Raw genomic sequence first — 24,361 nt, 5'->3', positions numbered from 1 at the left:
CTGGAGGGACAAAGGGATTCAGCTTGAAGCCAGGAGCTGTGACCAAATATTATCTCACAGCTGAGTATAGAAGCATGTACCTCAGACAGCTGAGAGACCTGACAGGTCAAGGCAGGTGCAAATGGTCTCATCCAGATCTACAGAGTCCAAGGATCAAGAGAGATGAAGCAGATGTCCAGTCTCTCATGGACCTTATGGAGAATAACTGGCTCAATCCTATGTCCCCTGATGAGATTGATTTGGTTAGCCTCTCCACTGGCAACATGGCTCCACCTGATGTGACCATAGATCTCTTGAGAGCTCTTGAGAAAGGAGAAGAGGCCTACCAAGCATTCCAGCAAACAAGGTTAGATGCAGACCCACCACCTGTGAAATTCCACGACAAGATGACCAAGCAAAGTCTGAAAACATTCTCCAATGTCAGCACAAAACAAGCTCATGGAAAGAAAGCACAGGATGTGGTTCTGAAGGCAGATAGAAACCTTTTCAGTCACATGATCCTGGTGGCTGAAAGCAGGAAGGTGAATCTGAAGGATGTCCTTGCCTACCCATTGGGCCCACTACCATGGGCACTGGCAAATGCTGATGGGTCCTTACGAAAAACAAACAAGGCTGCACTTGCCAGAGAGCTTGAAAAGAATGTATCTCCTGCAGAAGACATCCCAATCCCATCTACTTCCATCATTGATGGGATGAGCCTGGTCCAAAAAATGAATGGCAACAACAAAACCTTTGCACAGGTGGCAGAGTCAGCCTTGACCCAGGTCCTCCATGAGGGAGCACAGAGTGGGAGGATTGATGTTGTTTTTGATGTCTATCACCAGACTTCGATCAAAGATGCTGAACGACTGAACCGGGGTGGAGACATCACTCTCCAGTACAAGAATCTTGCAGGGGGACACCACGTCCAGCAGTGGAGAAAATTTCTGTGCAGTTCCTCCAACAAGACCAGTCTCATCAAGTTTCTGGTGGAAGAGTGGAAACTCCCACGATACAGAGCTATGCTGCATGGCAAGGTGTTGTACATGACCTGTGAGGAAACCTGCTACAAGTTGACAGAAGATGGGTGTGAGGAAGCAGCAGAACTGCACTCCACACATGAAGAAGCTGACACCCGTCTGCTCCTGCATGCATTGCATGCAGCAAATGCGGGCTCAAAGTCAGTTATCATCACAGCTGAGGACACTGATGTCATGGTGCTTTGTCTTGGCTTCCAGAAGGACATCACCTGTCCCATCTACCAGAAGTGTGGGACTCAGAACCGCACACGGTTTGTCGACATCACCAAATTGGCAAGTTCACTTGGAGACAGCATCTGTGACAGCCTAATTGGCTTACATGCCTTCACAGGCTGCGACACTGTTAGTGCATTCGCTGGTCGAGGGAAGCTGAATGCCCTGAAGATAGTGAGAAAGCACACTTCCTGCCAAGAGACTTTTAGTCAACTGGGACAGACATGGAATGTGAGTGATGAGCTGTTCCAGAAAATTGAGCAGTTCACCTGTCGGATGTATGTTGCTAATAGCAGCACTGCTGAGGTGAACAAACTGCGTTACCAGCTCTTCTGCACCAAAAGGGGAGAGGTTGAGTCCAGCCAGCTGCCACCATGTAGAGACTGTCTCTTTATGCATGTTCAACGAGCCAACTATCAGGCAGCAATATGGAAGTGCTGTCTGCAGGCTAACCCTGTGGTGCCAAGCCCTACTGAGTATGGATGGACAGACGATGAAGGCAAGCTGGCCATTTACTGGATGCGCTCCCCACCTGCACCAGATGTGGTCTTGGAAATGCTAACATGCAAGTGTGTGCATTCATGCAAAATGCCAAGCTGCATGTGCCTGTCAAATGGACTTCCATGCACAGACATGTGCAGGTTACAGACCTGCAGTAACCAAAAACAGCAGGATGGTCCAGAACTGGACTTTGAACTTGGGGAGTCAGATGATGAGAGAAACGAGCAGTTTGATGAATGACAGTGTGATGATTCTGATGGTATTACTGTGGTAGCAGTCTATTGATGCACAGGATGTTGATTCTGGACTTGGTTACCCAGAGCTTGATAACAATAATGTAACCATATTCACATATACCCATTACCCTACCCATTACCATTACATATACCCACTAATGATATGGGATTACATGTATCATTGACTAAGTATATGTAAATGTCAATGTTGTTTAAAATATTAAAATAGTTCATTGCCTCACTTTGGTATTCCTTTTTATCATGTATTTTGATTGTGTATTTAAACAAATGTATAGAGACCAGTTTGTGACCTAACTGGCTTTGGTCTAGTTCTCATTTAAGGCTCACAATCACCTCACACAATGAAATAGTATGGGTATATTATACATTTCCTGAATCTTTACAGTCCTGTGAGTATTCCAGTGTTTGTGTTTTGTGTCCCTGATATTCCTAGATGCCACAGGGCTAAAAGAAAGTATATAGTTTAGGCGAACATTGCAGAGAGATGTGTGTTATTGACGGGTTGAAGAGCTCAAGTGACCTCTATATTTGTGAAAAATATCCACAACAGGGCTTGAATGAAAGCTAAGAAGGTCCCCTTTAAAATGATACCAAAGACAATATTATAGAACATTGAAAAATGTCCTGACCATGAGGCTAAACCAGGATATGCACCAGCGTCTAAAATGCAATTTAGTTTAGCGGGTGGTTAACTTCATGAGCTGATAACTGTGATACAGCTGCCACTCAGGAATGGTTATCATACCAAAATATCATCTACAGACATGGATCCTTTCAAAAATTATAAGTAAGTTTTGCCACCTTGAGTGTACCGAAATATCATCTGGCCCATGGACTACATGTATGAGGGTCAATTTGTACTCTGTTGTGATGAACTTGCATTTTCATGTGCAGGCTGTGGCAATAAAAATCCTCAAGTAGGACAATAAAAAAATATATCTATCTATTCTTTTTCCCTCTTAATATTAATCTTTTGTAATCCCACCGGATTCAGAGTCAGACAACTTTCTTTTTTTTTTTAATCCCATAAGGGCAATTCAGTTTTACAATCTACCCAGACCATTAGGGAATTGTTCCTTATCCGATGAGAGGGTCTAAGGACAGGATGTTGTGTTGCTGTTAAGCCCACTGAGGCAAATGTGTAATTTGTGATATTGGGCTATACAAATAAAATTGAAATTGACCACACACAGACAAGTGGCAATCATCAGTAGGTCAGAGACAATAGATCAGATCAGTACATGGGCAAGAGACGCATACTGTCACCCTCATCTGGCCTTGCGTGCAATATTTCAGTATTTCCAATATTTCATCAATCAATCTCCAATATTTGTAAAATAGTAAATTTGAGCTTTTTGTCTAAGGTTCCCTCCATAAAAGCCCCAATATAAGAGACAGGACAGACTGGTGTTTTCTGGCTCATGGAGATATTGTGGCTGCTAAACTTTGTTGTTGTTCCACCACAGATTAACATCCATACAGTGTATGACCATGGTGTATTTCATTTTTGAATTGAATTAGGCTGTGGGTCCCCTTGTCAGAGTTGAAAAATCAAGCAGAAAGCGCTTATCTTGGAGATATTTCTGAGGCGATAATGAGATGTCCTGATGTAGTTCTCAAAAGACAGATCCAGGCCAGATATGATGCCACCATCTTTATAGAATTGATTTGGAGTAGCTCTGCAGCCGCCAGGAGCCGTGTGTTATCAGCCACATGAACCAGTGCAGGAACCCACCAGCAGTCTCACGTGCACTCCAGTAAGCGATGTTCATCTGTCTGTGCCGCTACGTAAACTTATCCTCCGTCTCCGTGTCCTCCGAGCATCTCAACATGACACATGAAGTGCCAAGGCCAAGCCTGACGCCCAGACAAATGCCAGCCACTCGTTCCTCCAAATGTCAAACCTGACAGTCACACACATTTGATAACCATCCCTGCCGGACCAATTCACAACCACGTTATTCAAACAAGCCCTGATGTCTGAGGACGGGAGGATAGACAGAAAGGATGCCCCCCCCCATCTTCTTTTTTCCTGTAAGTATAGGATGACACAGGCACCTCATCTTGACCAATGTTGGGAATGGAAGGAGGAATGGAGGCCACACTGAGTCAAGCAAAACTGGCTTTTCAGCTTCCTCGTGTTCATTGCGGGCTTGACTTTTAATGCCCAAATTAAGTTGAGAATAAATCATCTGCAGAAGGGAAAAGGATGTGAACATTAGCCAAAGTCCCAGCTGAATTGGTTGGAAATGGTGACATCTGTACTGGTGGTTTCCTGGAGATCTGCTTGTCTGCTTGGTTTATTTTGCTTGTTAATTGTGGCTATAGGCTGAGGATTCCCCTTCTCACTCAGCAGTAACTGTGTAATCCCAATGGTAGCTTTGGCAATTTCACTCTCTCTGTTAAGCTTTTTTGTATGTATGTAAATAAATGTTGCTTTAAACATGAGAGAAGGCAAACCCAGAGCCAAACGTGCAAACATGTTTCATGAGCAATGAAAAAGTATATGCACATGCATAAATACTGTATTTTTTTTCAAATTGATTGACTACAGTATATACTGTTCATACCAGGCCAATGGGTGTGCAATCAGTTTTTGTCTGGAATTTAAGCAATAAAGTACTAAAATGTGGCAAAAATAGATAAGACAACTTTCACAGCCTAACTGCAGAGGTCAAAGAATCAATTGATGTATAGAGGATCTATGTAACTTATCTGCGCAAAAGTTGACGCTCCAAAGAAAAATATCTACATAAAAGAGCACGAGAAAACAATGATTTGGGATTTTTCCTTTATGTAAAAAACAAAATCGGTTTAATATCATGTGCATCCAAACCAAGTAAAGAGTAGCTGACGTGTTAGTTTATGGTTATTCACATTTATTGAAGGCACATTATTTAAAAAGAACACATTAGTTTGATCAGGACATGTACATTCATTGTCATTTACATTTATCCTCAAATTAAATTAATTGCCTATTCCATGAAAGGGCTGGGTATTGTTAACCAGTCTTTAGCCAAAAGGTCCAAAACTTAAACTGCTAGTGCTCATGAGGCAATAATTTTTCACAACCGTTTCACATCTTGAAATAAATCCTATTAAACAATTTATTCAATAACATGTGCATGACATTGGTTTACTATTATTAGAATAAGATTGCACTTATTTTATTAAAAAAGTTACACTATACAAATTTGAGATCCCTTTATCAGAAACACACCTGTTTTGTTTTCTGTACCCAGCGCCATCAGTTTTAGATTAACAACTAGCTTACATTCAATCACATTTCACAGCAATTGTCAAATCTATATTAGCTCAATTTGTATAATCTAACAACTCCAGTGTACAACTAAAGTATTGTTCTTACAATGTTTTATATTAGTTTTGCAAATACATAAATAGGTCTGCGATGGACTGGCGACATGCCAAGGGTGTTTCCCTGCCTTCTGCCCAATGAGCACTGGGATGGGCTCCAGCACCCTGCAACCCTATTTAGGATACGCAGCTTGGAAAATGGATGGCTGGATATCCATAGGTAAGGTTATACCTTTTGCCTCACATTTTTACAGCAACAAAGATGCAGTGCATCATGGGTCTGTTTTTATTTTAAAGACTTGGATTAAGCCTTATAAAGAGAGCTACAAATTTGTTAATGAATATAGGACAAGGGCACATATTCGAAACAGACCCTTAAGTTGCTTTAGGTCACTAAAACACTGCCAAGACCTTCCCTTAATGCAGTGCAAAGTTCCCTTTGTAGGCAATTTTGCACTGCAAAGGTCTGGTTCAGACCTTCGCCATACTTTGTCGACCTATGATCAAAATACGCAATTCTTTTTTTTTTAACCCAATTGTTTAAATTTGAACAGAGCTGCTTGAATGTGGCTAAATTTTGTCATTATCTTGCAATTGTGTGTCCTAAATTTACCCATTTCAATGGTTTCACAGTTTGTGAACAGGGTGCCTCTTTTTGGTCTCAGTACCATGTAAGTCCTTCACGCAGGCAACCAGAAAACTGCGACACCTCTGAGTGTACTGCTCTGGAAAATCTCGGAAATGGCTGACGTGGCTGGTTGACTCAAAGTCAAAACTATCCACAGGGACCCCTTTCTGTTTTAAGGTCTCCACCATAAGCTCTATATCCATGTACCTGATTACCTGGTCAGCTCTGGAGTAGAGGTAGAGCTGGGGCCAGGTGGCCGGTTTCTCCCGCAGGGTGTCATAGTGGTTTTTATGGATGTATTTTGTCACAGGGTACATCACCACTCGCAGAAGGAAAACAGTCACTGCAAAAAGGGCTAGCAGAATGAATCTCAGAACCCAGTTAATGTTTGGCCCCAGGACAGTTGTCAGTGCCCGCAGGGCCCCGCGAACATTTCCACTACCAGGAGCACTGTCCACTACTGCTCCAATCACATGCAGAGAGTTGAACTGTTTGTCACTCTGCAAAAGCTCTACAATGTAACGGTACAGCATGAATCCTCCATTACTGAATATATGAAAGAATATAGGGCTGTTCTCCACTTCGTAATCATACAAGAGTTCCACCAGCTTGAGGGCTATGCTACTCAGCTCTTTGTAGCCAAAAGTCTCTGATATGAAGACTGTCTTCAATGGGGCCGTGTAGCGTATCGTAACACACCCCTTCGTTGGTTTGAGAGGAAAAAAGAAAAACAGTAAGTAATCCAAGCTATTTCAAATGTTAAATGTTTAAGATGTTATAACAAATGTATTTGAGACAAATGTTGCTATAAGATGATTTCCTTGTTTGGTTTTGACCTGTTCGTTGTAGATGGAGCTGTATTTGGAGAGGTGTTTGTCTTTGCTGCCAGCCCAACCCAGGAGGATGACAACTGGCTCCTTTGTCCCCCGCCAGTGAGTCTCTGAAAACGCGCACGCACGCATGCACACACACACCCCCACACAAAACGGTTCACAAACAGGAAGCAATTCTAGCCTGCAAGCTAATGTGTTATCAATGCAGTCGTGCCTAGTGTGCGTGGAGTATGAACTGTCTAGCATAGCTAACCTGACGGCTACGTGACCCAGCAACGTTAGCTAGCAAAGTGATATCAGCTCGGCTAAACGCCTTTAGCAAACGACCTAGCTTACATTGAAATTTAACACGCTCACCCGATGTCACTGCATCTGGAAATACAATGTTGTAGTCTATTTCATTTTCTGCCATTTCTGTTATACGGTTATATCAACTATAGTCCTTTTCTGTGCGGCTCATTTGACTGTTGTGAGATGGGTAAAGTTGGGTAAGGTTAAATTAACCAAGCAGATAAACGAACAGAAAGACAGCTTCCCCCCTAGTAGTGTCGTATGAGCACAATCGATTACCCTGGATGCTCGCCACTAGTCTTCTTCTTCGTCTTTTTTTAAAAGGTGTTTTTCTTCTGAGGTTTTTCAGGCGGTTGGCGAACAACTTTGAGGCGCGTTACTGCCATCAATTGAACAGGAGTATGAATCGTGGAACTATTCCGACTAAATTCTCAAAAATGAATGAATAGATAAATAAAGTTTTAATGTAGGAAATTCAAATGCGGTGTATCAGTGCCGGTGATCTTGAGAATTGTAATGAAAAATCAAAATACACATCCTCTGATGAATTTCCATAAAAAAAGATCCATTTACACTCATGTACACCTGTACACCCGCTCCAAAAAAAAAAAACTGTCTTTCTCCTCTATATTATGGACACGCCATCAATACATGTCCCACCGTTACAACTTGCTAGCAACAGAGACACTGGTCTGCTAATATTTTTTGGGGTGGTAGTTTCTCTTCATTTATTCTACAATTTTGTGTACAGAAATTATCTGGTAAAGTGTGTGAATAGACCTTGGTGGTGGTCAATAAAACCCATATATTTTCCATTTGTTTTTCTTCAGTGTATGAACTCACTGTAACTCTATCTGTAAGTCAGTGTGCATCCTACTGTAATGCACCATCTCTATGCTATCTACTCTTTTGATTAGTCCCCATAATTAATGACTACTCCCAGTAATTATCCGTGATCCTGGTAATTTTATGAATGATTTCCTTAAATATGTCAGAAACCCGATTACTTTTATTTTTGAGTACAGTTCACTCCCCCCTTCCCCTTTTTTTATTTTTACAAAGGATACCGCTTATTCTAGGATCTTAGGGTAGTAGTTTATTTTAGAGCCACTAGATGGGGCGCAGTATCCATGAAAAACAGACCAGTGCGTCTGCGTTTAGGGCGAAAGGGTGAATTTCCTATCGTCTTAGTTTAAGAACAACTCATATTAGATTCAGTGCCTATAATTTCTGTGTTTTGGTCAGAATTTACAATGTTTTCGATACAAAACAATCATTTAAAAAAAGACCAAACATGTCCCGATGGCAGTGCTGTCTCGCATAGAAGAAAAAAAGTCACAAATAACTACAAAATCATACAGACTAGCACTCAGAGCTGTCGCTCAGGCACGTGCGCACACACACAGTTGGGCATCAGAGTCAGTAAAATGTCGAAATGTGCACAACAGTTTGATCAAAAGACAGCGATAAATAAAGATAACGACACAATAAAGATAAAATAGAGGCGTTGGGTCAGATCTCCGTCCATTGGTCAGATTGAATTGCCAGTCAAAGCAGCAGCGAGATGTGGGAGGGGACAGAGGGAGCTGACTGAAGACGCCGAGCTGTCAAACCAGCGACAGTTGAAATATGGACTCGGATGGGCTGAACAGTGGGGAGATATTGTGTTCATTCCGAAGATGTAACGTTTTCTTTGTGGATATATTTCACTGTCGGTGAACCAAACGTCCTCTTGTGTCTTGGGAGAGTTTCTTTAGCTCTGCTTAGCTCGTTGTTTTTTGTTTTTTGACAAACTATACCACCAGTCAACCAGCCATTAAGCTAAGTTAGCTCACGCTAGCCCGTTCGGGCGCAGTTCATTTTCGGGAGATGCTGTTGTTTTGTTTTGAACTAACGCGAAGTCTGAAGTTCAAAACGGCGTAAGTGCCGAATGAATATCTTCACAAAAAATTAACAGGTGAGAAAGTTTTACTTTTTATGAACAATTAACTTAAAGCTAAGCATGCCTGCTGTTGCTTTGTTGTTTGTTTACATTTGGCACCTGGCTGAAGTTCAGTCTTGCAGGATTCAAGCCCTCTTGTATTTCACATTGACTAACGTTAAGTATCAAGGAATTGTGTAAAGCCATGTTGTATCAACGTCCTGTGAAAGTACTGGCTCACTTGGTGATGGCGTTGTTTAAAAAAAAAAAGTCCGTTTGTTCCCCCCTCAACTTTTTCAACACTGGATGAATGAAAAGTATGCAGGATCTTAAATATCACAGCATTTACTACAATAGATGATAGTCAGATAGGAGAGGAGAGCTATTAAGTTTGTGTCAATGTGACCTCACATATACGATTATCAATGCCCTGCGTTAATAAGGGGGCGATGGGGGGCGGGGTCTGCATTTTTCTCTTTAACGCTTAAAAATGTTTTGTCATATGCTTTAAAAAGTATGTATCTGTATAAATATATGAATTTGTAATTTGCGGTAGGTTTATGAGTATTTGATATTGAATCAGACTAACTGGGTACAAGACATGACAGTGCACAGCGCTCTGCATTTTGTCTGTTTTATGAAAAGGTGTGATGAGGAGAGAATAGATGCCAGTAGGAGGACAGGATGACAGAGAGAAGGGAGGGGTGAAGGTGGAATGGTGGAAAGATGACAGTAAAGAGAGTATAGCAGAATTATTTTTTTCAAGTACACAGAAACATCTTACGTTTTAGGTCTTTTATCACTCAAACATCCAAACAGACACATTCTCCCTCTCTCTCCCTCTCCTCCCCTCCCCTCCCCCCAACTATCCACCCTCTCTGCAACCCTTTATTATAAAGTCACTTAGGGGTTGATTTACTATTGATATTTTCTATTGGCCTGTAATCCACAGGGACACAGCTGGATGGTGCACAGCCCCCTAAACAGCTGCTAACAGATTTGGCTGTAGGCTACATTGGGGATGTCCCATCTGTTTTTGAAAAGAGCTAGGCCACATTTTAAAGACCAGAAAAAGACTGTCCTTTAAAAGTCCTCCCCTTTTCCAAGCACGGTCCTTTTACTGTGGTGATTTTATTTTTGTGCTTTTGGAGATGTAGGCAACAGGGGATTGTATGGAAACAAATATAGAGTTGAGTTCTGTAGCCGTGTTTGATTTTCCATCTAATTGCTTGCTTGAATCAAGAAGGGTTCCAGGATTCCAGCACAACTCATAAAAGATATGACGTGTTGCTTATTTTATAGAGCTAGATGATATGACTGATATATCATGTTGCAATTTTTAGGTCATCTTATTTTTGAAAATATTGGCTATAGATTACTGTCTATTTCTCCCCTAAAAACTGTACTGTATATGTTTCCTACATAAGGTGTACTAGACATGTTTCTAGGATACCCATCAATAACATTAACAGGTTTCTTCTCCGGATACTTAGTTTAAAAAGTAAAACTTAGAAGTACGTGGAAAAAGATATGCACACACACACACACACACACACACACACACACACACACACACACACACACACACACACACACACACACACACACACACAGAACAGGTAGAATACAAAAATGTAATTTATGATGGTATTATGAATGTGGTACAATGTCCTTCCACTCCCTACTAATCAGTTAAGCAGTGAGTCCAAGTTTCTGAAATTAGATTTCAATGTTGGCACTGTATGGTTATGAAGTATATGAGTTTAATAAGTGCCAGTGGTGTTGAAATGATATTCTTATGTCTTTCTTATATTTTCCAGGGACTTATAAATTTCCTAATATTTTGATTTTTTTTTTCATATTTACCTTGAAAATTTAGGAAACGTCCTTCAGGTGGTCAGTCTGTGTATAACTTTAATGAGAAGGGAAAACCATCCCCAGTTGTCAGTGGTTTAACCCACCCACTGTGGTTTGAAGAATATGGGCATTACGTTGTAATTTCAGTTAGTTTGCTTGTGGGTCCGATTTGCAGAACAGAAATGTTGGTAAGCGTGGGAAGTTTGAGTCAGGTTTTTTGTTTGTGTACAGCAGCTATGCGGTCCACTAGCGTGGGTGTGTGTATACAGTAGCCCCTCTCCTTCATTGCTATCAGTTTTGAATCAGGGGAAGTAATCCTACAGGTATATATATATATATATATATATATATATATATATATATATATATATATATATATATATATATATATATATGCTGGCTAAGCTGTCTTGTTCTAGATTTGGATGGAAGAGCTACTGAAATCAGATAGGAAGTTTTGGGCCTGGTACTTGTGGCCTACATTTTTTCTCTTGGCACAGAGTTTTATTACTGTTGTACTATTTCAGAAAGGCAGAGAACGAGACGTCATCGGAGGGAAAACGAAGCACGGAAGGATGAAAATCCTTTTAAGGACGTAGTAGCTGGGACTGAGAGAGTGATCTCATAAGTTGTCTGGTCAAGAGTCTCATGTCTGTGATGTAATACCAAAGGGTCAAGATAGAATCCGACTATCTGGTACTACGTTTACAAATCATTAACAGTTTTTGAGAGCTGATCTAATGACACCACATCTCTGTTCACACTTGGCCTGAGAGTGTCTTTAACCCCCTATACACCTGACATTAACGTGCATCTAGGTTGATCTGATAGCAATCTGATTGGGCTTTATCACCTAAAGAAATCGCACCGTAAACGCACCCAAGACGCATTTAGGACGGCTTGTAATTCAGTCATTGAAACCATCTTGGGAGGTCATTTGGGACACATTGTAACTTCAAGTTGGCTAAATATAAATAAAACTGTTTCTGAGCCAAATTTGTCATCCCTACGCCTCCCAAAACATTATGACTCAGGGGAGGCGAATAGCAACTAACTGCTTTTGTAAACACGATTACAGTACCCTTACATACTCGTGCATGTTGTAGATTTGTTTGCTCCAAAAAGGTGGGTCGAGATGTTATAGCCCCCATCCATTGCACTGCGGCCTGTGTATCTTGTAGCAGACATCGTAGCCTACCATTGCAAACTGAGCAATCAGCATTGTAATAAATGGTCTTTACTGTATGGACATAAGCAGTTAGACATAATAGTGAACCACTTTATTCTTTTACCATTAACTGAAGAATAGAAAGTAAAGGAGCTGAGAGAGACATATTCATAAGATGCCAATGTTTAAAGAGTAATGTGACAAGATTTTTTTGTGTGTGTAAATTATAGCCTCTAAGATTGTCTCATTTTTGCCTCTTTCATGCCTTTGCTATTCTTCATCCCCGGTTAAAGTTGAAGAACATAGTCATTCAGCCATTCATGTGTTTACTGTCCAGATTGTTGACACTCACATGGCGTACAAGGAAAAGCAGCTGATTACAATGTTGACTGCTGAGTTTGCAACGGCATACCGTCCGCCTCACTGTACACAGGCTCCTCTCCACTCATGCCTGATCTATTTCTAAAACATGGTGAACATTAAACAATACAGTTATTCACTTGTTTACTGTTGTGAAACACCAACACTGGCATGCAATGCTGGTTTGCTCAATTATTAATGATAATCCTTCTGCCACAGTAGACACGGACCCTGTACAATGGACAGGAATGATGAGTAAAACGGAGGTTCCCATCCAGGAAATATTTTCATATTGTGCAGAAAAACGTCAAGGGTGGGCAACTGGATTTCTCTCTGGCCATGAAAAATGCAAAGTGGATAAATCACATTCAGATATAAGTCACATGTTAACGCCAGGTGTAGGCTTCGTGGGACATTTGTTGGTTCACCTGTAACTTAATACATCTAGAGCTTTGCTCTTTACTTTTACCTCTCTACTTTCTGCTAACATTGCTCCGAATGTGCTCGTTGTGTCCACATGCAGTATTTAGGCCAACACACACCAGCACCAGCTGACACAGGTCAAGAACGACACTCCCGTTCATTTCAGTATAAACCCCAGACACCTACGCGTCTAGCCCTGAGTCGATGCACGTCTACTTGACAAGCCGCGATTTTTCAAAACCCTGTTCTATTCCAAACCATTGACACTCACTGCAGGCTCATGTTTTCTATGGGAAAAAGTTGTTTGCTGGTTTTGCAGAGCAGTGCTAAATACAGCACCTTTCATGCTAGACTGGCATCAGCTGGCAGTTTCTGTTTGTGCAACAGACAACACTCTATACGAGTCATTTGACTCGGTGCTTGGCATTTGCACTGCAGTGTGTTCGGCTTTCCAATATCGGTCAGTGGCTTATCACAGAGACATTACACCTGCATTGAAAGCATTGTGTTAAGCTGCAGTTGGTATTGGGGTATGTGTGGACAAGGATTTTATGATCAAAGCTATTTCAGTCGAGTTTTTGAACTTAACATAGACCCAAATAAACCTGACCACATTGGTAGGTAGATAGACTCTCTGGGGGATACAGTCACATTTTCAGGTGCAAAACTAGTAAAACTCATTTGGCTGTACACTTTTTTATGAAACATTCTAAGTCCACATAGATAAGCCCACTCTTTGCTAAGGTTATGGGCCACATCTTAATGACTTCATGTCATTAAGAGGTGGGATGTGGCATTAAAATTCAAATTAAAAGATTGTGTTTTTTATAATTAGGGATTTGTTGATCGACAAACATGTTGTGTCAGTTCGAATTTGATGCATCAAATTGGGGCCCCATGTGGCACAGTGGTGCAGTGGTTAGCACAGTCGCCTCACAGCAAGAAGGTCCTGGGTTCAAATCCCGGGGTAGTCCAACCTTGGGGGTCGTCCCAGGTCGTCCTCTGTGTGTAGTTTACATGTTCTCCCCATGTCTGCGTGGGTTTCCTCCGGAGGCTCCGGTTTCCTCCCACAGTCCAAAGACATGTAGGTCAGGTGAATCGGCCGTACTAAATTATCCCTAGGTGTGTGTGTTTGTGTGTGTGTGTGTGTGTGTGTGTGTGTGTGTGTGTGTGTGTGTGTGTGTGTGTGTGCAAGTATTTGCCCGAAGCAAAAAGAATAAAGACCTGGTTGAGTCTGTTTATAAAATAATAAGATAATTCCTTCATAGGTTTTCATTCAGGTTACTGTCATGCAGTTTACTTTTATAAAAATGACCCTTAGCTACAGGGTTACTTTCCATTCTCCTTTGTACCCTGATGATTCTGTTGTGGATGGCAGCTAGGTCCAGGACCAAGGCTAATTCTTGGATAATCTCCTCCAATTGGAAAATCAGCCCCAATTATAGCCATTACATCAGAGCTTGTCTTGTAAAGGAGGCAGGTCTTGGTTATCGTAAGGCAACGATATACTTCCTCAGTGTTTCCAGATGTCATTAACTGGGTGATCTAAGAAAAAAAAATCCTCATCTCAATTATTCTTTCTCCATCCACCCTTTCCCAGAGATATGATTAGGGCCCACTGGAGCACCCACAAGAGTGCAGATACTGTAAACAAGGAGAATGTGACAAATTGTCCCCTCACAGACAGATACACGGATACACTTCTGAATTTAAAAAGTCACTGAAGATCGTTTTCTATTTTTCTCTGTTTTTTTCTACAGAGCTCCCAGGATTTGTCAGACATCTCTCAAAAATGTGAGCCCTCCTATTCTTGTGGATTATCCCACACATTGACCAGCAGTGAAGAACAGGACTACTACGACCAAAGTTTAAGTCCAACCCATGGTTTAATGTGCAGTAGTCTATGGGATTGATCAGCTCTGTTTGCGTTGGGTGTAAGAACCCACACTGGAGTTGCCAGTACTCCGCGTCTCCTTCTGCTGCTTGCTCTTCCAGATTAAGGAACCTAAGGAAGAGTAGCTTCTACTTGTTGGGGCAACTAATGGGGATAGACCAGATAAATTAGCAAAAAGTGAGCCACTGGTAAATCATGGAACGCAACAAACGCAACTCCATTGCCAGTTTTCCCACAAGACCCGACCGTCTCCACGATGACCGGGACGGCATCGGAGGGGGAGGGGCTGGAGATGTGGGCATGACCCCACCTTCCCAGGTGAGCCTACCTTGTTAGTTTTTAGTGCAGGGGCTGCATTTGCATGATAGATTAAAACACACGGCAAACACATGACAGTGTAACAGGTTGGTTTTGTTTTTAATTGTGCGAGCCATTAACTTTGAAAGCAAGTTTCTGTCTTCTGTTTAGTCTCCTTGATCTACCAAAGAGATTATTATTTGTAAGCACTGCAAACTCATGCTGGACTATTTGCCTTAGATCTTCTATGCAGGCTGAGTTTTTATAAATAAAAATGTCCAGTTTGACCTACATTTATGTCCAACAATATTACATTATCAGTGTTTCTAGTCAAGTGCGAGGCATGGGTATGACTTTATCCGAGAGTTATGTTTACTCCTGGAGACATTCCAGCATCAGTTTCAGCAGTTCATGCAGTTTTTTTCTATGGATGATGAGCTGTAATTTGAAGTACATTATGTTTTATTATGTTGTCGGTTTTTTGGCAGAATTAACATAAAGTAGGTGATTCATTTTTCATATATTTATATTTTCTTAGCTGCAGGTGCTGTTTTCTAACTATAATGGGCAACCACACCTAATGGAGAGTAATGTCTATAAATATGTTTACTCCTTACGGTGCATTCTGTGATCTACGTTGATTTTTGTCCAAGTGGCCACTCTCCATGAGCTTTTAAGACAACAATGTCTGCCTCAGCTCTGTGAAATAGTTGCCCATGATTCACCAGCCTTTATGGATCCTGTGGGGTTTTTTTTAGGTTTAGCTTGCATCAATGATTTCCTATCCCCCACAGGTTGGCAGGGTTTGGCCGTCCTCCTACAGAGCTCTCATCAGTGCCTTCTCCCGTCTTACACGCCTTGATGACTTCAACTGTGAGTGGATTGGCTCTGGATTCTTCTCAGAGGTGTACAAGGTGAGTTTAGACCCGTTTCACTAGAGACGCTCATTCACAAAAGTCTGCCACCATTCTACTATCCCTAGTAGAATGGCTAGCCATTCACTTCTTTTCTCTCATATTCCCTCCTTTCATTCTTTTCTGCCTCTCTTTACACACTTAATTTTTCTCCTGTTTCTCTCTATCTCAGATCTGTTTGATATTTTCCTCTGTCTACCCATCGAGCTTTACCATGCAGGCTGTTTTACAATGAATTGAACAGGCCTTCAAAACACATAAACTCATATGACCTCCTCTGATTTCTTTTCTTTAGTGGTACATGCAAAAAGTCATATCAGTGTACTGTGCCATATGTGCCAAGGCTGAGCTTCCAGTTCAAGTAGGGAAAGATATGATTGAAAGAAGAGGAAAGTAGCAAAAGATATGAAATGAAATGGTTATGTAGTGCTATATTGCACATGGTATGATAAACTGGAACACCCAGGGTCATTCGCTATTGGAGTGAAATCCCTTCAAGTTTATATGCTTAGTGGTCCCCAGTCTGACATAGTTTCTGAGCTAACAGGGTCTGTGCTTGCTAGTCATTGCCTGACACTCTGAGGTCAAGTTTGACCGCATTCACATCAAAGAGACTAGTTTATAAAGAGGTTTGTTAAGTCTATTATTCATCCCCTCCCGCCGGGGTGTGTGAGGCCACAAAGGAATGCTCTGTGTCATTAGTTTGGCTGTGCTCAGTAAACGCCTCTTTATTAAAAGTGATCAGCAGATAAATCTGCTTTGCTCTAATCTTATTTTATGTCCCTTATAACACCAAGTCTCATTACAACACATAATGTTTGGTACGACTCAGTTTGAGTCAAACGATGGCTGTGAAAGAACTCTGAGTTGTGATACACTTACATGTGTGAAAGAATAATCTTGATTGATAGCTGGTATTTCTTTCTCTTGGGCTGATCATGACTGCCATAGAGAAAGTTAAGTGGTTGTATGAGCTGTATTCAGACGTGTGTGTGTGTGTGTGTGTGTGTGTGTGTGTGTGTGTGTGTGTGTGTGTGTGTGTGTGTGTGTGTGTGTGTGTGTGTGTGTACGTAGGGGGTTTGGGAATAAGTTAATTTGCATGTTTTAAGCTTAGGCAATGCTTGATTCTCATTTTGTCTTTCAGCTCATGTCATAGTTCCTCGATTGTGTGTCTTTTGAGGGACTGCATTTTATATGGGAATAATCTGTCACTTTTTATATGTAGCTTCTGGAAAATGGAATCAAAGATTTAATGGTTCAATTAATCTTGCTGCTGACTGCATCACAATAGGTACTTGATGATTATTCAACATTATTATTTGACATTATACATAGTACATTATGCACAGTACTTATTTTCTTATTTTACTATATATAAAATGTGTGTGTGTGCGTGTGTGTGTGTGTGTGTGTGTGTGTGTGTGTGTGTGTGTATAAATATTCATTCATTCACTCATTATCCAAACCGCTTATCCTGCTCTCAGGGTTGCGGGGATGCTGGCACCTATCCCAGCAGTCATTGGGCGGCAGGCAGGGAGACACCCTGGACAGGCTTGGACAGGCTGCCGGTCCATCACAGGGCATATTTCAACCCTTATATGATAAAAATTGTCCAATAGCACAATTCAACAGTAAACAGAAATATAAAGATAGTCCATGGATCACAAAGGGACTCCATATACCTTTGGTGTTGTTTTTATTGGTCTGTAACCCATTATTATAGTATTGCTTCTTGCATAGCCTCATAATGTTAGTTAGCTTGTTTTTATCTTTTTTACATTTTATTTCTGCTTCAATGGTTCTGAGCTTTATGAATTCTTTATAGAGCTTATTTTTTATGACAAGTGTTACGTATATATATATATGTATGTGTGTGTGTGTCTGTGTGTGTGTGTGTAAAATGTGTGTGTTTTACAGTATTATATTGAAGGATGTACACTTGGAAATGGGCAAGTAGTTTTGTTAAGTGATTGTGCCAGGGTAGCCCTAAGAGCCTTTATTTGATGCACTCTCCTTTCTGTCTCTCTTTGAAGTGACCAGGCAGGCTTGAGGAGGCGGTAATGTGCAGTGGAGGATTGGATGGAAAGCTAGGAGATGCAGAGAAAGAGACAGACTAGGTTAGGGAATAGGAGGTGGAAGAGAACAGAATGTGGGAGACAGAAGAAGGCTTACTATCAAGCTGAGAACATGGGAAGGCTGTGGCACAGAGACTGGGAGAGGGGTATTGAGAAATTGTGAGTTTGTTTTGCGTATGGCGCTTGGTGGGGTGGGGGTTGCATGAGTGATGAAAATGGGTAGAAGAGGAGGGGGGTTAGGAAGAGGGTGCTTGAGAGCTGGGTGGTAGGAAGAGGGTCATAGGGAGAGAGGGTAAGATGGAGGAGGTAGGATTGCTCGAGTAAGGAGCGGTGGAGAGGAGATATGTAGGGAAAGGAATAGTCACTGTTGAGAAAGATAAGGAATGAGAAGTGGGTTTTGTTAGAGAGAACAGGTCGGGCTTAGGAGGAAGAGACTGTGGGAAAAGGGGTAGATGGAGATGGTTTGGATGTGAATAGATAAGTATGGGGGAGGAGAAGGTTAGATGTGGTGGGGGAGGTGGCCTGAAGAGGAGTGGCCATCTGTTATGTCTCATGTCCCATGGTGAAAACTGTTTAGTACTTAACACCAGGCCCCTTCAGATGAACTTCAGCAGGGAACTGCAAGGTGGATGTGTGTGTGTTTTGATATGTCTGAGTTGACCTTTAGTAAACACCCATGTCTTTTGTGATTCTCCTCTATCATCTGATATTGGGGAGGTTGATTAGATATTTAGCTTGTGCGGTAGTTGGAGTCATGCAGACAAGTTGGCATCACTAACACTTCTTAACAGTGGTGTTCACTCCTTGTTGGCCTATTTTGTGGTGTGTGTAAAGGGCTTGGCGATAATTCAATATTATCACTTGTCTTTCAGTGGTATTGTGTCAGGATGAGATTCGGATATTGTCATATTTTGATACACATTTTTTTATCAGTGGTTTATTTGAAAACTAGTATTGGTTTGATATTCTATTTCAAATAACCGTTCCATGTGATGAGCCTCAATTGAATTCTTAAATATGGTATTTTTGTATATGTAAGCAGATATCATGTGATATTGTGTAAAATTTTCCGATTATTTTCATAATATTTTCCCCGTTGCCCAGCACTATGTGTGTATCACATTCTGTAGGAATGGTAAAGGAGCAGAGCAGACGGAAACAGCTGAAATGAAACTGCCCACTCATGTCAGACGCGCACATCTAATATAGCCTATTTTAACCAGTTGCAGTGGTAATTTCAATTTTATGAGCCTGTGAAACTCTGAGATCATTTACACTTAGAAGTATTGCCCAAGGTGAAATCGAGCCATTCACAGTGGTATCTTTTCCATGTCGGTCCAGGCAGAATAATCTTGTATGGTCACCTTGAGCTCCATAATCAGGCAAATATTTCATTTCACATAGAATGCCTTCTGTTGTTAAGAAATGTCAGTATACAAATATATAATTTGAGAATAAATTGATTTTGTTCTTCAGCTCACCAAGATTAAAAATCATTATGAATCAGTATTGTCACAAGGTCTGGCAAAGTTATCAGGGATATTATTTCAGCTCTAATGCAGCCCTGTGTAATCGTATAATGGTGTATAATGCCTCTGAATAGTTCTCATAGCGTGTCCACACATAGTGCGTTGGATTGTTTGATAATAACCTCTTTGTTATAGAGTGTAGTCGTGGGCCCTTAGACATGGTTTGGAGCTTAGCATGTTGTAACCATCAGACATATTCAGAGCCCCCTTACATGATGGTTCACGATGTCGCGAGAGGAAGTGAGTTGGCAGATATAGGTCTGCTGTGGCTTATTATTTGACACAGTTTGGCTTCCTGTGGTTCTCCACTTCCTCTCTGTGTTGCTTGATTCTGTTTGTAGGTGGTTGTGTGAGGGTGCATGCACTTTCAAGATGAAATCTGGGTTGTTGTCGTATGCTGCCTTGAGCAGGTGTTTTTGAGTGCTTCCCGCTTTGTATTGCTGAAACCTTGATGAGATCACTTTCGGTCCTATGACTCATGTAAAAGAGTGGCAGTAATTGCAGAACAAATGTGAATTGATAGCATTCAGCTCTGACTTTGCCTTAAAATTCCTATTTGCATATTTATTTATTTATTTATTGTATCTGTGAGCGGCACAGTGGTTAGCGCGGTCTCCTCACAGCAAAGAAGGTCCTGGGTTCAGTCCAAAGACATGTAGGTCAGGTGAATCGGCCATACTAAATTGTCCCTAGATATGAATATGCGTGTGTGTGTGTGTGTGTGTGTGTGTGCTCCAGAATCCCCGCGACCCTGAGTGCAGGATAAGCTGTTTGGAAAATGGATGGAAATGGGTATTTTATCCGGCCAATTACCCCAATCTTCCGAGCTGTCCCAGTCGTTGCTCCACCCCCTCTGCCGATCCGGGGAGGGCTACAGACTACCACGTGCCTCCTCCCACATGTGGAGTCGCCAGCCGCTTCTTTTCACCTGAAAGTGAGGAGTTTCACCAGGGAGATGTAGTGCATGGGAGGATCACACTATTCCCCCCAGTTCCCCCCTGGACAGGCGCCCCGACCGACCGGAGGAGGCGCTAGTGCAGCGACCAGGACACAGACTCACATCCGGCTTCTCACCCGCAGACATGGCCAATTGTGTCTGTAGGGATGCCCAACTAAGCTGGAGGTAACATGGGAATTCAAACCGGCGATCCCTGTCTTGGTATGCCACGGAATAGACCGCTACGCTACCCGGACCCCCCCATATTCATATTTTTACCTGCTTTCGCACCCCCATATGCACCAATCTACACACAAGCCCTGATTTTGGCTGGACTGGACCAGCGGGCCAGCCCTACAAACGACTGTACATGTTTGGAATGACTGAGTGATCAAGTTACACAGTTGAGCCACTGGATGAGGTGACAAACGACGTCACTGAAGTTACACAATTGGTCGGCCGACCAACAACTTCACTGGTAAACATATAAGTGGGAGTTTTCCTGTTGGCGGTTGGTCTTTCAAAATGAATAGGTGCTGTGGTTTCCAGCTCATTTTACATTTATCACACACTAACGAACAGAATATATTTCTGCTTGTGGATACTACTGAAATGCTAAGAACGGAATATTTTGTTGCTCTTTCCACATCTGGTTATGCACTGTAACAGTCCTGCATAGAGCAGAGTAGAAGAAGAGAAAAAAAAACAAAGCCACTTTATTTCGTCATTGTAATGTTTTTACAATGACGAATTTGTCTTGGAAGGAGGAGGACAGTAAGTCGGTGTGTTTGACTTTTGAAGGGGAATTGCTAGAAAGAGTGTACCTTGATTATGTTAGTTACAGGGTGAGGCCATATGAGAGAGCTCCTCTCAGATGTTTTTGCCGTCAAGAATATGGACATGTTGCAGCAGTATGTAATGGAGTCAGAAGATGTAGGGAGGACAACTGCAGTGTGGAATATTGTAAAGTTGAGAGTACAAACAGAATGCCTGTACTGCAAGGGAAATCATGATACGGGGTCAGCATGGTGTCCAAAAATAATTAAGAAAGTGAAAGTGAATAAGATTAGAGCAGAAAAGGGATTGTCATATGCTGAAGCTGCTAAAAGAATGGAGAGAAACAACGAGAATGATGTGAGGCAAGAACCTAAGGAGGACAAGTCGGTCAGGAAGCGTGCTGAGTTTTGCTTTTGTCAGGACCAGAAGACATTTTTGGCAATGGTAATTAACTGAACTGCTGGAGTAGGGAGAAAATCTGAGAATTGACATAATTGTAGATGCAGTAAGGACATTTCTGGTTGTTGCAGGAATTTCTGGAGAAGGTGTACAGCAGCTGCTGAGAGAGGCTTTTAGTCAATCTCAGAAACATCAGAAATAACTAGTTTTATTGAGAAGACATGAGGTTGTTTTTTTTTTCTTTAATAGTAAATAGACATTCTGGTCCACTAACCATTCCAGTTGGTGGTGATAACGTACCAAATCGTTGTTTGCCAACTGCCAATACACCTAACAAAAAAGAAGAAGATAGAAATAGATGAAAGAGGAGGGGGGTTAATAGATGATTAGAATAGTTATAATTACAATTAAACGTATAATGGGCCGCACTTTGGCACACTGGTTAGCGTGATTGCCTCACAGCAAGAAGGTCCAGGGTTCGAGCCCCGTGGTAGTCCAACCTTGGGGGTCATCCCGGGTCGTCCTCTGTGTGGAGTTTGCATGTTCTCCCCGTGTCTGCGTGAGTTTCCTTCGGGAGCTCTGGTTTCCTCCCACAGTCCAAAGACATGCAGGTCAGGTGAATCGGCCATACTAAATTGTCCCTAGGGGTGTGTGTGTGTGTGTGTGTGTGTGTGTGTGTGTGTGTGTGTGTGGGCCCTGTGATGGCCTAGCGACTTGTCAAGGGTGTCCAGCAACTCCAGCAACCTCGCGACCCTGAGAGCAGTATAAGCTGATTGGATAACAAACGTATAATGAGTAGAATTTTCAATGTACAGACTCTAACAAAATAATCCCTCTCAATCATCACTTATGACCCACTAGACATGTGTGGCGGTGTCTGTATCTGCAGAGACCCTGTCCTATGCCTGTATTTTCTTATTTAGCTGTGTACGGGATGTTTCTGGGCGTTAACCTTTGGGCAGCGGGGCTCTATAAAAACACAGTGACCGAGTACCAGATCGAGATCCTAAGCACGCATCCAAAAGGGAGCTACAACAATGGCGGACACAGTGCCGAAAAGACGTAAATATAGCGAGGCAAAATGCCAAGTGGACAAAGCTCGTTCCAAAGTGAGAGTGAATCTGGGGTTGGCTTTCACCCGCTGGCGTGCACTGAAGGACAGCATGGGGATGAAGAGCGACACGGAGTTGGCTTGTACACTGGGATGTATTCTGGCAACTGTGGTCAGGGGCCGTGTCCTTCTGGTGTCATTGAGCTGGGGGGGAGGGGCCAACTTTGAATGTTGTGTTTACAACTGCAACCGACAAATCCTACTTGTTCTGCCTATAAACTCTCTTTCAAATCAGACATCCCAAGATATGAGTGGAAAGTATTGTTCGTGCAACTGCATTTACAGCCTTTTTTTTTTCCTACTCGAACGTAGCTTAACCATCCATCCATCCATCCATCCATCCATCCATCCATCCATCCATTATCCAAACTGCTTATCCTGCTCTCAGGGTCATGGGGATGCTGGAGCCTATCCCAGCAGTCATTAGGCAGCAGGCAGGGAGACACCCTGGACAGGCCGCCAGTCCATCACAGGGCCGACACACACACACACACACACACACACACACACACACACACACACACACACACACACACACATATATTCACACCTAGGGACAATTTTACATTAACTAAGGATAGCTAAAAATTGTTTTTATAATGCTAACTTTGGCCACACTAGCACCGAGCTGTAAATAAATACTAAGTAAATACTTAGAAAGTTGTTTTATGTATTTACTTAATATTTATTTGTTTGTTTGTTTTTAAGTATTTGAATACTTAGCTTAACCATGTCATGTGATATGCTACTTCAGTACACTTTAAAAGCAAATATTACTGATACTATTACAGAAAATTGCAGATGAGCATTTAATATCCAGGAATTCACATTATAGACACTATCACTGACTATCCCTGTAACAAACTGGCCACTATTTCGAACATTGACTACGCACAGTCCAGCCATATACTCGGTTTTGACCCAGTCTTTTTTTGTTTGTTTGACCTGTTCACATGACTCAAATGTGTTCAGTATTGTTACACTTCATCTAATTAATGTATTAGTTGTCTGAAAAGGACCAGTACGGCTGGCACTGACAGTAAGTCAGTGGCAGTTGCAGTGTCATGTGTTTGTAGCAGAAACTAACAGACAGCAGCAGTCCAAAACATGAAAACAGTGAGGGATTGAAACATGAAAACAGTGCATTTATAGTATGTAGATGCACAAGTTGTGCTCATTCACACAGTTCAACTTTTCTTGCAGTGTTGACACTGAAAAACCTCTTCATTTGATCTCAAAGATACAGTCTTATCTCTAACTACTGTCTCACACTTGGCTCTATTCAGTGCAGTACAGAGTCAACAAGTTCTAAGAGAAATTTACAAATTCATCCCCAAATCTTATTTGTACTGGTCACTATGCTGAAATGTGTGTGCTGTTGCCTGATCTCGTATCGTGACAGTCTGTGACTATGACATTCCTGACACATCTAGAGTGACATAACAGGTCAGCAGTGACTGACCTCAATGTAATTCTCTGGTCCTATCTGTCCATATCCCCCTCCGGGTTCCTACATTGCCTCTCAGCATTACAGTGAGCATGAGACATGGCCTTTATTTTCAAGTGTGCATTGCAGAGTGGTTTTGTTGTAGGCTATGTAATGCTAACTCATTTTGATGCTGAAACATTTACAGTTTATTTA

General features: G+C 41.8%; 2 protein-coding genes across 2 annotated transcripts in view; one reads left to right on the top strand and one right to left on the bottom strand.

The window, feature by feature from the left end:
• Positions 1-4,859: 4,859 nt before the first annotated feature.
• tmem53 (transmembrane protein 53) lies at positions 4,860-7,310 on the bottom strand. Its single transcript, XM_056293440.1, has 3 exons — positions 7,124-7,310; positions 6,770-6,873; positions 4,860-6,634 (listed from the first exon to the last, which is right to left on the bottom strand). The coding sequence occupies exons 1-3, from the start codon at positions 7,176-7,178 to the stop codon at positions 5,933-5,935; spliced, it is 861 nt and encodes a 286-aa protein (XP_056149415.1). The 5' UTR covers positions 7,179-7,310; the 3' UTR covers positions 4,860-5,932.
• Positions 7,311-8,699: 1,389 nt separating this feature from the next.
• tesk2 (testis associated actin remodelling kinase 2) overlaps positions 8,700-24,361 on the top strand; it is a 63,993-nt gene continuing 48,331 nt past the window's right edge. The window contains exons 1-3 of the mRNA XM_056292976.1: positions 8,700-9,014; positions 14,547-14,998; positions 15,772-15,891. Coding sequence (XP_056148951.1) covers positions 14,876-14,998; positions 15,772-15,891 — 243 coding nt within the window. The 5' untranslated portion in view covers positions 8,700-9,014; positions 14,547-14,875. The remainder of the gene's footprint in view (positions 9,015-14,546; positions 14,999-15,771; positions 15,892-24,361) is intronic.

This window comes from Lampris incognitus, chromosome 14 (genome assembly GCF_029633865.1).
Source record: "Lampris incognitus isolate fLamInc1 chromosome 14, fLamInc1.hap2, whole genome shotgun sequence".
NCBI classification, from domain to species: domain Eukaryota; kingdom Metazoa; phylum Chordata; class Actinopteri; order Lampriformes; family Lampridae; genus Lampris; species Lampris incognitus.
Note: the sequence above shows the minus strand (reverse complement) of the source record. Positions and strands in the feature narration are given on the sequence as shown.